The sequence below is a fragment of the Mustelus asterias genome, chromosome 7 (genome assembly GCF_964213995.1).
Source record: "Mustelus asterias chromosome 7, sMusAst1.hap1.1, whole genome shotgun sequence".
Taxonomy (NCBI): Eukaryota; Metazoa; Chordata; class Chondrichthyes; order Carcharhiniformes; family Triakidae; genus Mustelus; species Mustelus asterias.
In genome coordinates, this window is record NC_135807.1 from 13,430,696 (window position 1) to 13,442,363 (window position 11,668).

At 48.4% G+C, this 11,668-nt stretch overlaps 1 protein-coding gene across 1 annotated transcript in view; it reads right to left on the minus strand.

The window, feature by feature from the left end:
* The window catches only part of LOC144496057 (leucine-rich glioma-inactivated protein 1-like), a 44,197-nt gene extending 36,256 nt beyond the window's left edge, over positions 1 to 7,941 (minus strand). The window contains exons 1-2 of the mRNA XM_078217014.1: positions 7,685 to 7,941; positions 7,330 to 7,401 (exon numbers count right to left, since the gene is read on the minus strand). Coding sequence (XP_078073140.1) covers positions 7,330 to 7,401; positions 7,685 to 7,866 — 254 coding nt within the window. The 5' untranslated portion in view covers positions 7,867 to 7,941. The remainder of the gene's footprint in view (positions 1 to 7,329; positions 7,402 to 7,684) is intronic.
* Between the last annotated feature and the right edge of the window lie 3,727 nt (positions 7,942 to 11,668).

The following is an 11,668-nucleotide window of genomic DNA, read 5'->3' on the forward strand; positions in this document are numbered from 1 at the left end:
GAACATGAAAACTCCACAAAGACAGTCACCCGAGGCCGGGATTGAACCTGGATCCCTGGCGCTGTGAGGCAGCAGTGCTAACCACTGTACCAATATGCCAGCCCACTGTGCCACCATGTCTCCTGGCAAAATGTTAAACCCTATGTCATATATTAGACCCAATCCAATCTGCAGACTTTTCTTGAAGATCTTAAATGTGCTGATTTTCATTTCCACGCAGTAAGATTTGTCCATCAATTAAAGCTAATTTGTCATGTCCTGTGTAATAGCTTAATAGCTATACTGAATGTTCTGGCAGTGACCCAGTCAGATCAGGAGATCCCCAGGTTTGCATGCTGATCTGTACCAAATTAGCTTAGTTCACAAGAAAACAAGAGCACCTATGGGACAAATTTTCTGGCCCTTTCCAAAAGACCATAAGATATTGGAACAGAATTAGGCCATTTGGCCCATCATGTCTGCTCTACCATTCAATCATGGCTGATATGATTCTCTTCCCCATTCTCCTGCCTTCTCTCCATAACCCTTCATCCCTTTATTAATCAAAAACCTATCCATCTCTGGGGCGGCACGGTAGCGCAGTGGTTAGCACTGCTGCTTCACAGCTCCAGGGACCTGGGTTCGATTCCCGGCTTGGGTCACTGTCTGTGTGGGTTAGGTTGATTGACCATGCTAAAATTGCCCTTCGTATCCTGAGATGCGTGGGTTAGAGGGATTAGCAGGTGGATATGGGGATAGGGCCTGGGTGGGATTGTGGTCGGTGCAGACTCGATGGGCCGAATGGCCTCTTTCTGTGCTGTAGGGATTCTAAGAATTCTAAGAGAATGGCCTGTCTTAAAGATACTCAATGACCTGGCCTCTCCAGCCCTCTGTGGCAATGAATTCCACAGATTCATCATCCTCTGGCTGAAGAAATTCCTCCTTATCTCAGTTTTAAAGGAGTGTTTCTTCACTCTGAGGTTGGGCCCTCGAGTTCTAGTCTCTCCCACTAGTGGAAACATCCTCTCCAAGTCCACTCTATCCAGGCCTTCTCAGTATTCTGTAAGTTTCAATCAGATCCCCCCCTCATCCTTCTAAACTCCATCAAGTACAGACCCAGACTCCTCAACTGCTTCTCATACGACAAATCCTTTAGAAATTGGCACTGGTGGGACAGACAACCTGACGTACATTTAAAGGTTCGTTGACCTCGGGCGGGAATTTCTGGTCTCGGGGTGGGCACGACCGGAAAATCCTTAAGGAGTAGAAAAATTAATGAGGATCTCTGCTGCTGATTGTTGTCCAGTAATTCACATTGACCGCACACATGAATAAACGCCCAATGAGAACATGGTCACACGCACAGGTGGGGGGATCCCCATTGAAAGTAGCACAGCAGGAGCCGGAGTCTCCGACCTCGCTCGCAGTGGGATTCTCCTGTCCCGCTGCAGTGAGCGGAGATTTGGCTGAGTGCCAAATTCTCCATCCTCGCTGGTAACGGCGGCAGGGTATGAACGTCCGGAGAATTCCGGCCCAATTTTCTCAACAGACGCGATGAACACCCACTTAGTAAGTTGCTAGATGACCATGGAGGGAAAAGAAACAGAAAGTCAAAAGAAGCTTCTTCAAGAAATGGGGCAAGGAGCAACATTACCCTTCACTATGTCAGTTGTCCTCAGTCTGCAGGGAGAGACCTTTCCTTCTCTGGCATCTTGTCACATACTACTGCTCATCCCGGTGAGTAAGTGGAGCGGGAATGTGAATTAGTGCCTAAGAACCATAAAGGATATTATGGTCTGCCCACCTCATTCCCACAGGAAACCCTGATAGGAATCAATACGTCAGCTTTTTTTGTTTCTGGTGTTTTAAACTTGATTCCAATACATTATACATCCTAAAATCCCAGAATCCATACAGAGCAGAAGGAGGCCATTCGGCCCATCGAGCCTGCACCAGCCACAATCCCACCCAAGTCCTATCCCCATAACCCCATGCATTTACCCAAGCTAGTCCCCTGGAAAATTAGCACGGCCAATCCACCTAACCTGCACATTTTTGGACTGTGGGAAGAAACCGGAGCACCCGGAGGAAACCCACGCAGACACTGGGAGAACGTGCAAACTCCACACAGACAGTGACCCAAGCCGGGAATCAAACCCGGGTCCCTGGCGCTGTGAGGCAGCAGTGCTAACTAACCACTGTGCCACCACGCCGCCTGCAGATTTGGCCAATCTGGATTGTCACAGCACTGTTTTAAAAGTGAACAACCCCTATACCAGGTTGCAGAGTTTTCTCAGCATGTTCTGCATGTACTTCTAATTTCCAGCATCCGCCGCACTTTGCTTTGCTATCTGCACCATTTTCCCATGCAGCAGATATTGTTGCTCCCTTTGAAAATTGGCATTCTTAGGTCTGTCCTGATGAGCGCAAGGTGAAAAACTTCGACAGCATGGCTCTTTTTTCAGCAATAGTCATTGGATAATTAATATAAATAAAAAGAGGAACTGCTGGAAAACCTCAGCAGGTCTGGCAGCCCCTGTGGAGAAAGAGACAGAGTTAATGTTTCGAGTCCATGTGTTTCTCTAACCACAGGTGCTGTCAGACCTGTTAATTCCCTCCAACATTTCCTGTTTTTAGTTCAGATTTCCAGCTTTTGCAGTATTTTGCTTTTGTCCCATTGAATGATTGTTATGTTCAGAATGATTCTTTCAGCACAGCGGCTCAGTGGTTAGTCCTGCTGCCTCACAGCGCCAGGGACCCAGGTTCATTCGGGGATGTTCATTGTAACTTCATTGCAGTGTTAATGTAAGCCTTACTTGTGACTAATAAATAAACTTTAAAAAGAAGCATGAATCATCGAATCGCTACAGTGCAGAAGGAGGCCATTTGGCCCATTGAGCCTGCACCAAAAACAATCCCAGCCCACATATCTACCCTGCTAATCCTCCTGACACTAAGGGTCAACTTAGCATGGCCAATCAAACTAACCCGCACATCTTTGGACTGTGGGAGGAAACAGGAACACCCGGAGGAAACCCACGCAGACACGGGGAGAACGTGCAAACTCCGCACAGTCACTCAAGGCTGGAATTGAACCCAGGTCCCTGCCGCTGTGAGGTAGCAGTGTTAACCGCTGTGCCGCTGTGCCAAATGCTTTGTTATGGAGACGTGAAGGAGGCAGTAGACCAATTAAGATATGTCGAATAGAGAGAACATCATTCAGGTGAAGTGAATCTCATTCACAGCGAATGCTACCCAGGACGCCTGCCCCTTGATTCCCGGAGGGACCCTGACCAGACTTCCTGATGGAGTGGAGCAGAAGCGGGATGCACTCTGCCCCCACGCTATGCTCCTCACACTCCAGCTCCCAATCAAGACCCACGCCTGCCACACCTCATCACCATCTTAAATGTCAACACTCCTGCCTACACTCTCCCTATCTGTGTCATTGCAAGACAAACTCAACCACAACAAGTGTCAGCAAGCACGCCCAGCCTGAGTCACGCCCGGCCTGAGTCACGCCCGGCCTGAGTCACGCCCGGCCTGAGTCACGCCCGGCCTGGGTCACGCCCGGCCTGAGTCACGCCCGGGCTGAGTCACGCCCGGGCTGAGTCACGCCCGGCCTGGGTCACGCCCGGCCTGGGTCACGCCCGGGCTGGGTCACGCCCGGCCTGAGTCACGCCCGGCCTGGGTCACGCCCGGGCTGAGTCACGCCCGGCCTGAGTCACGCCCGGCCTGAGTCACGCCCGGCCTGGGTCACGCCCGGGCTGGGTCACGCCCGGCCTGGGTCACGCCCGGGCTGGGTCACGCCCGGCCTGGGTCACGCCCGGGCTGGGTCATGCCGGAGCTCAGAACGCTCTCACAACTTGAGGAGATAGCCCTTGAGGAGGAAGTGTGCACCCACGCTGATGGTGAAGTGGGGGCAGCAGATAAACATGAGAATCCTCAAGACACACTGTCATTCCTCAAGTCCCAAGTGAGTAATCAGTATTCCCTCCTTCATTCCCTGTAATGCATTAATGCCACCTTCCCTTCTCTTTCAGGCATAGCAACTAAGCAGGCCAGATCATCCTCGCACCCTCTGGACCCACTGGACTCAGGCAGCTCCGAGGGGGGCTTCTCCAACCCCACCATGGAAGATATGTCACAGCTGTCACCCGGCACCAGTGAAGATACTCACACCTCGGTGGGATCACTGAGTACATTGGTTTCTGGGTCACTCACTGGTGAGCACCTCATAGCTGAAATCCGCAGCAGGGGGAGGAAGGGACATCCCAGGGAACCGGAGGGATGTCGGACCCCAGGACTCTGCTGGGCCCCTGCCCGATGATGTGCCCCTGGGTCCAGCCATCCCACAGCTGTTGGAGCTGCAAAGGCAGAGCCGTGAACATCAGGAAGGGCTGGCAGCATCACTCCTCGGTGTGCAAGGCCGACTGGGAGAGTCCCATCGCCTTCTGTCCAAGGAGATGGTGCCGTCGCCATGTGTGGTCCTGCTGAGTCGCAGCAGGCCGCTGGTCCTGGCCACGTGCATCAGCTGCCTCTGCTGCTGGCCAATCCTGATCAGTAGAAAGGTCAAGTCAACAGACTCCAGGATTCTGATGAATCATGCACTGAAACAGTGAGTGCGAAGGAGTCGGCACAAAGCCCTGATCCTCATCGCTCCATGTGTCTGTGACCTCCACCTCAGTGCTTCCCATTACCTGTGTGAATTTCTGCCCTATCTCACACTGCCCCCTCTGATACTACAGCCACATCCCCTCATAGCTTCCCCTGAACTCCAGCAGGATGTATGGTGTTGAGCCTCTATTGTCTCATGGTATCTGATCAACACATTAAACCCCCCCACATCCCCCCCCCCCAACCCACCTATGCCAAAGAATGTGCCCCGACCCTGCACAGTGCTAAAGTGCATCCGGCAGAATGCATGATAACAAGGTCTGCATTCTGACAGGGCACCTCAGAAATGGTGCCAGTCCTGATATTGAATAGGGGGCATGGTGCCACTTATCACTATCCTACCTTGCCAGGGGGTTCTCCACAGTGCGAGCTGTGCACTACTAAGGCTTGGATTGAAAGACGCTTCTGCATTCTTGGGCTTGGTGTTCCAAAGGGTCAGCCTTTATCCCCAGACTTGATCTAACTAGATCTAGCTCTGGATATTAAACTGGCTTGCTGGACTCCTCCAAGATTCATTAGTTAGTCGCTCTGGCAACAACATCCATCTTGATGAGACACAGCTGAATCCTGAGAGGTCTGCAATTAGCTTTTGAAGCAATTCCCTCGAGGATAGCCTCATTCTTCCGGCTCTTCAATGTTGTGGAGTTAAGCAGCCTTGCATGAGAACAATAAACACACACTCACTGCTTGACCTGAGAGTCGGAGTTTACAGAGAAGCGGATTTGAACTTCCTGTCCAATAGGCCCCTCTGGTCTCACACTATTGACAGAGTGAGGGTTGCAGGTTTCACTGCATTCGCCCTCTCTCAAGGGAGAGGGCCTTTATGCCTCATGAGGCAGAGTAGCTCCCCAATACTGATACCCCCACACTGCCCTTGCAGCCTCTCCCAAAGCAGGAGTCCTGGCCTTAATATTCACCCCCAGTGCTGCCCCTCTGTGGTGGCCACCTCCCACCCAGTTTGCAGCTCCAAACAGGAAGGGCACCCACTCAGCTACTGTTTGAACAGTAACTCACACAGACAAAGGCAGAGACATAGAATCACTGCACTGCAGAAGGAGGCCATTCATGTAGGAATCTAGGAAGTGATGCCGGCTTGGCAGCCAGCACATCACCTCGGAGCAAGGAGCGACCCGACATGTGGGGAAGATAAGGATTCTGAGCGACCCCCGCCCCCCCCCCCCCCCCCCCCCACGATGGCCACCATGATCCTCGCCCCCAGCCCCAAGCTGTACTTGTGCGCATCCCCAGCATTCCTCCTGCTGCCCCTTGAGTCTTGGATTGTCTGAGAAGCAGTGGCCACCTGAGCGTTCACCTCCGATATCCCCCTCAGAAGTGATGGCGCCAGGTTCACACTTGCGTAGACCTATTGTAAATGGCGCCAAGGCGATGTCACGCTGACGCCCGCTGAATATTCGATGCAGGTTCAATATCTGGCATGATGTGCCGATGCATTCAGATTAGGTTCGTGCCCTCGCCTGGCATGTTCCGCACCACTCCGCCGGCGGGGCTAGCTCAAAATCAGAAGAGGCGATCTCGCTGACGAGGATCACGCTTTTCCGAACTCTCCGAGTTTTAAGCCCTTGCCACCTGTCTTGCAGACAGAGAGAGTGCGCTCAAAATCTCGCCCACTGTTGTTGAAGAAATTTCTGTTTTTACAATGCCTTACTCAACCAACCCTCCCTCACAGCAGGACTGAGCTCATTCTTCTAAAGAGAAAGTAATCCCACGCTGTTACAAATTTTTGCTGCAGGAATACTTCCTGCAGCTCTCACAGGATTGAGAAGCTAAGGAAGATTTATGATTCTTTTCATAGAATCCCTACAGTGCAGAAGGAGGCCATTTAGCCCATCAAGTCTGCACTGACCACAATCCCATCCAGGCCCTATACCCGCAACCCCACATATTTAATCTTCTCTTCCCCTGACTGTAAGGGGCAATTTAGCATGGCCAATCCACCTAACCTGCACATCTTTGGACTGCGGGAGGAAACCAGAGCACCCGAAGGAAACCCACACTGACACAGTGGAGAAAGTGCAAACTCCACACAGTCACCTGAGGCCAGAATTGAACCCGAGTCCCTGGCGCTGTGTGACAGCAGTGCTAACCACTGTGCCATACCAGGAGGTTGGATGCAGTACCAAAGACACTTAAACATCCCTTTCTCTCCAAATAATACAAAATATTGGGGATGGTGTCATTTTCCCAATGCATTTTGTGAATCCCATGACCAAGACCTAAGTCAATACTGATGTTCTTCTGATACGCTTCTTGAAGATTAATATGTAAAAAACACAAACTATAAATGCTCCTTACACAATTAGCACTTAAAATTTACACCTATTGCTTTTGCGTTTCCCAACACAGATATCAATGAATGTAAAATCTAAATCTCTCATTTTTACATTACACTACGATTCAAAACAGTCTTGCTGATTGTTCCACAATTTCCAATGGAAATTTCGCTATTAACCTCTTCTTGTGCTAGTTTGTGTTAAATTATTTCGGTGGGGGGGCGGGTGGGGAGGGCGCTACTGCTGCAACATTAAACCCCCCCCCCCCCCCCCCCGACATCCCCTTCCAACCGAGACAGTTGCTGCTTCAACGCCACAGAATATGAAATGAGAGTCTTCATTAATCTACCGAATAAACAGAGAAAAGGAGCTGTGATCTTACAGGAGCTGCAGAGAGGGCATGTGTAAAAAGCTGCCTTGTGGGATTTCACTGAAACCAGACTTCACAAACGACCTGTAAACAAAATTAACAATGTCAGAATTCTGAGCCCTTTCAATCAACCCAATCGCACACATTGTTGACTGACTACACATCCATCATCGTTTGTCAATATCGTCCAAATATCCCACAACACCGTTAACAATTCGACAATCTGCATTCACACTAGTCTATTTTTAGATGCTGTGTGACACAGGCGAGATCCTTTCATGCAACATTATATAATAAACACAGCCTGGCTTCTCTGCTACCCGTTCATGTTAAATGACAAATATTGTCGCAAAATGATAGTACTCACAAGGAAACTACGCCGGGAGGAAAATTGTGAGGAATGGATTTTCTATTTTCACATAAAGCGTTATCCTTCGAGCAAGTGCACCCTGCAGGACATCTCATCTGCTTGGATGTCTTTGCTTCAATTAGCAGCAACAGATGCATAATCCACAAGAACAAGCAGAATCTTTTTGTGGCATTTCCCATTCTTCCATACACTTCTGCTGCGATCGGTGCAAAGAATGTCCCAGATCATGAACCGGTTGCTGCTTTTAACCTGCTCCCGTAAAGACAAACTCAGCTCCTCCAACGCCTACAACAACACTTGAACTGATTTATATTTCACTAGTGCAGCAGTGCTCCTCGTCTACTGGTCTGCCTCCATTTCACCAACACGAGGGTGAACCCAAGGAACCACTCATTACCGATGGCAACGCAAAACCGCCAGCCCCTGTTATTTATTTTCGTAGATATATTTTCTAAAACCTTTGTAATCTTGCGTTGCCTTTATTGAATCAGCTTTCTCCCCCACACACACCCCACCCCAGTTGCTTATCCGCATTTTACATTTTTTGGAAAATGTCCTGTGGACCCTTTGGAATAAAATGGTATATGCTGAAATCCTCTGGGAATTCATTAAAGGAAATATTATGGTTGGATGGATCTCCAATCCCAGTACACTGCTCATCGGCTGCATGTGGGGAGGCGCAGTTATAAAAATTAAACAGGGCATACTGTAATACAACAGCAACCATGGAAAGCATACTGCACTGTTAGTACTGTTATTGCAGAAGTCCTTTCAACAAACAGAAACTGCTTATGTTTGCAGAGCTTTCTGAGAAATTGTATCATTACATAAACTAACAATTAAATAAATGTGCAATATTTCAATATTATTCTAAAATATATTGTCAATCCAAGGGAATAACATTTGATTTCAAATCTAAGCTTAACGATTACAATTGCAATCCCTGTAAAAATCCAATTATATGCTTCAGCTTTTTACACCCACAAAGTTCTATTTTGCTTTGAACAGAGAAGGATCAGACTCATGTTAATCTGTGCTGCTGCTTGCAGAGCTAAATTTAATGCAGCATTTTCCTGAGGTGCACCTACATGACACATATGCAGAGCAATTCCTATTTTTAGCCACAGCGTTAACAATGTGATGCAAGGAATGTTGTGCCCACAAGCAGAACAAGCGAGGGTTCGTGTCCTTAATTTCCCATTTGAGCCCGTCAGCAGAAGGCGAGGGGTCAGCAAAGCTCAGAGATACTCGCGAGCAGAAGACTCTCGCTTGCTTCTGGGACGGGACAGCTCAAGGCCAGCATTGGATGAAGTGTAACTGTGGGCTATACACCGACTAAGTCAATACATTCCAAAAATAATTAATTGAGCGAAGCACTCTGAGACGTTTTGATTTGATAATATATGACATAAAATAGGTATAAAAATACAAAGAAAGACTTACATTTCTATAGCGCCATTCACAACCTCAGGACACCCCAAAGCGCTTTACAAGCAATGAAGTGGGTTTTGAAGTGTGGTCACTACTGCCACAGGTTCGATTCCTGACTTGGGTCACTGTCTGTGTGGAGTTTGCACATTCTCCCCGTATCTGCGTGCATTCCCTCCGGGTGCTCCAGTTTCCTCCCACAGTCTGAATGACATGCTGGTTAGGTGCATTGACTCAAACAAGCACCGGAGTGTGGTAGCTAGGGGAATTTCACAGGAGCTTTATTGCAGTGTTGATGTAAGCCTTACTTGTGACTAATAAATAAACTTTAAACTTTACATAGAATAGGGCGGCATGATGGCACTGTGGTTAGCACTGCTCCCTCACAGCTCTGAGGAATTGGGTTCGATTCCCAGCTTGGGTCACTGTCTGTGCGAAATCTGCACATTCTCCCCGTGACTACGTGGGTTTCCTCTGGGTGCTCCGGTTTCCTCCCACACTCCAAAGATGTGCGGGATAGGTTGATTGGCCATGCTGAATTGCCCCTTAATGTCCCGTGGTATATAGGTTAGAGGGAGTAGTGGGGTAAATATGTGGGATGACGGGGATAGGGCATAGGTGGGATTGTTGTCGGTGTGGACTTGATGGGCCGAATGGCTTCCTTCTGCACTGTAGGAATTCTATGATTTACAGCACTGAAGGAGACTATTCTGGTTTTCTGTAGAGCAATGCAGTCAGTTCCACTCCCTATCTGATCCCTGTTTTCCTGCAGGTTTACCACCTTCTACTGATCATCCAACTTTCTTTTAAAATCATTGATTGCTTCCGATTCCACCACCCTCAAGGGCAGTGAGTTCCAAGTCATTACCATTCACTGTGTTAAAAAAAATCATTCCTCACACTCCCCATTGCAATTCCAAAGCCTTAAAATCTGTGTCCTCTCGTCCTTGTGTCGTCAGCTAATGAGAAGAGCTTTTTGTTGTCAACCTTATCTAAAACTGCCAAAATCTTGTCCACCTCCGTCAACTATCCCCAGATCTCCTTTGCTCCAAGATCAAACACCCCAGTTTCTCCAACCTTACCTTGTGGTTAAAATTCCTCATCCTTGGAACCATTCTGATTAATCTTCTCTGAACCCACTCAAGGACCCTCACATCCTATGAGTGGTGACCAGAACTGAATGCAATACTCCAGTTGGGGTCTAAACAGAGCTTTAGCAAAGCTTAGCCGAACTTCCTTGTTTTTGTACTCAAATCCTCTGATTATGAAGCCCAAGATTGCATGCGCTGTGCTAACTACTCTTTTAATATGTTCTGTACCCTCAAAATTTGATAAACTTGCACCCCCAGATCCCTCTGCTTCTGTACACTCCATTGACGTGTGCCATTTGTTTATATTGCCTCTCCCTATCCATTCTGCCTCAAAGCATAATTTCACATTTCTCTGTATTAAATTCCATCTGTCAGTGGTCTGCCCATTCTGCTAACCTATCTATAGCATCTGGCAAGGGAAAGTGGCGGCATAGTGGTTAATATCACTGGTGTAGTAATCTCGAGACCCAGGCTATTGCTCTAGGAGCATGGGTTTAAATCTCATCATGGCAGCTATTTCAGAGCAGAATCATAGAATCCCAACAGTGTTGAAAAAGACCATTTGGCCCATCGAGCCTGCACCGACAACAATCCCACCCAGGCCATATTCCCGTAACCCCACTAGTCCCCGATACTAAGGGGCAATTTACCATGGCCAATCAACCTAACCTGCACATCTTTGGACTGCGGGAGGAAACCAGAGGAAATCCACGCAGACAAGGGAGAACGTGCAAACTCCACACAGTCAGCCAAGGGCGGAATTGAACCTGGGACCCTGGCGCTGTGCGGCAACAGCACTAACCACTGCGCCATTGTGCTGCCCCATTTCTTTAAATTCAATTAAGAAATCTGAATTATAAAGCTAGCCTCAGTAATGGAGACAATGAAAACATTGTCAATTGTCATAAAAGCCCATCTGGTTCATTAATGCCCTTAGGGAAGGAAATGTGCCATTTTTACCTAGTCTGGACTACATGTAACAAGAGTGACATAGTAATCTACTCAGTTGTATCATACCACAACAAAATCTAAAAGTTTTTTTTATTTATTAGTGTCACAAGCAGGCTCACATGAACACTGCAATGAAGTTATTGTGAAAATCCCCTAGTCGCCACACTCCAGCTGTTCGGGTACACTGAGGGAGAATTTAGCATGGCCAATCCACCCAACTAGCACGTTTTTTGTACTGTGGGAAGAAACTGGAGCACCCGGAGGAAACCCACGTAGACATAGGGAGAACATGCAGACTCTGCACAGACAGTGACCCAAGTCGGGAATCGTACCTGGGTCCCTGGCACTGTGAGGCAGCAGTGCTAACCATCGTGCCACCCCAAAGGAATGAAACCTGTCAAATCACCCAGCAAAGATCTAGGCAGAGAAAATGACAACGGCAAACCCAACCCTATCAACTGCAAAATTCTCCTTACTAACAGCTGGGGGCTTTGGGAAAAATTGGAAGAGC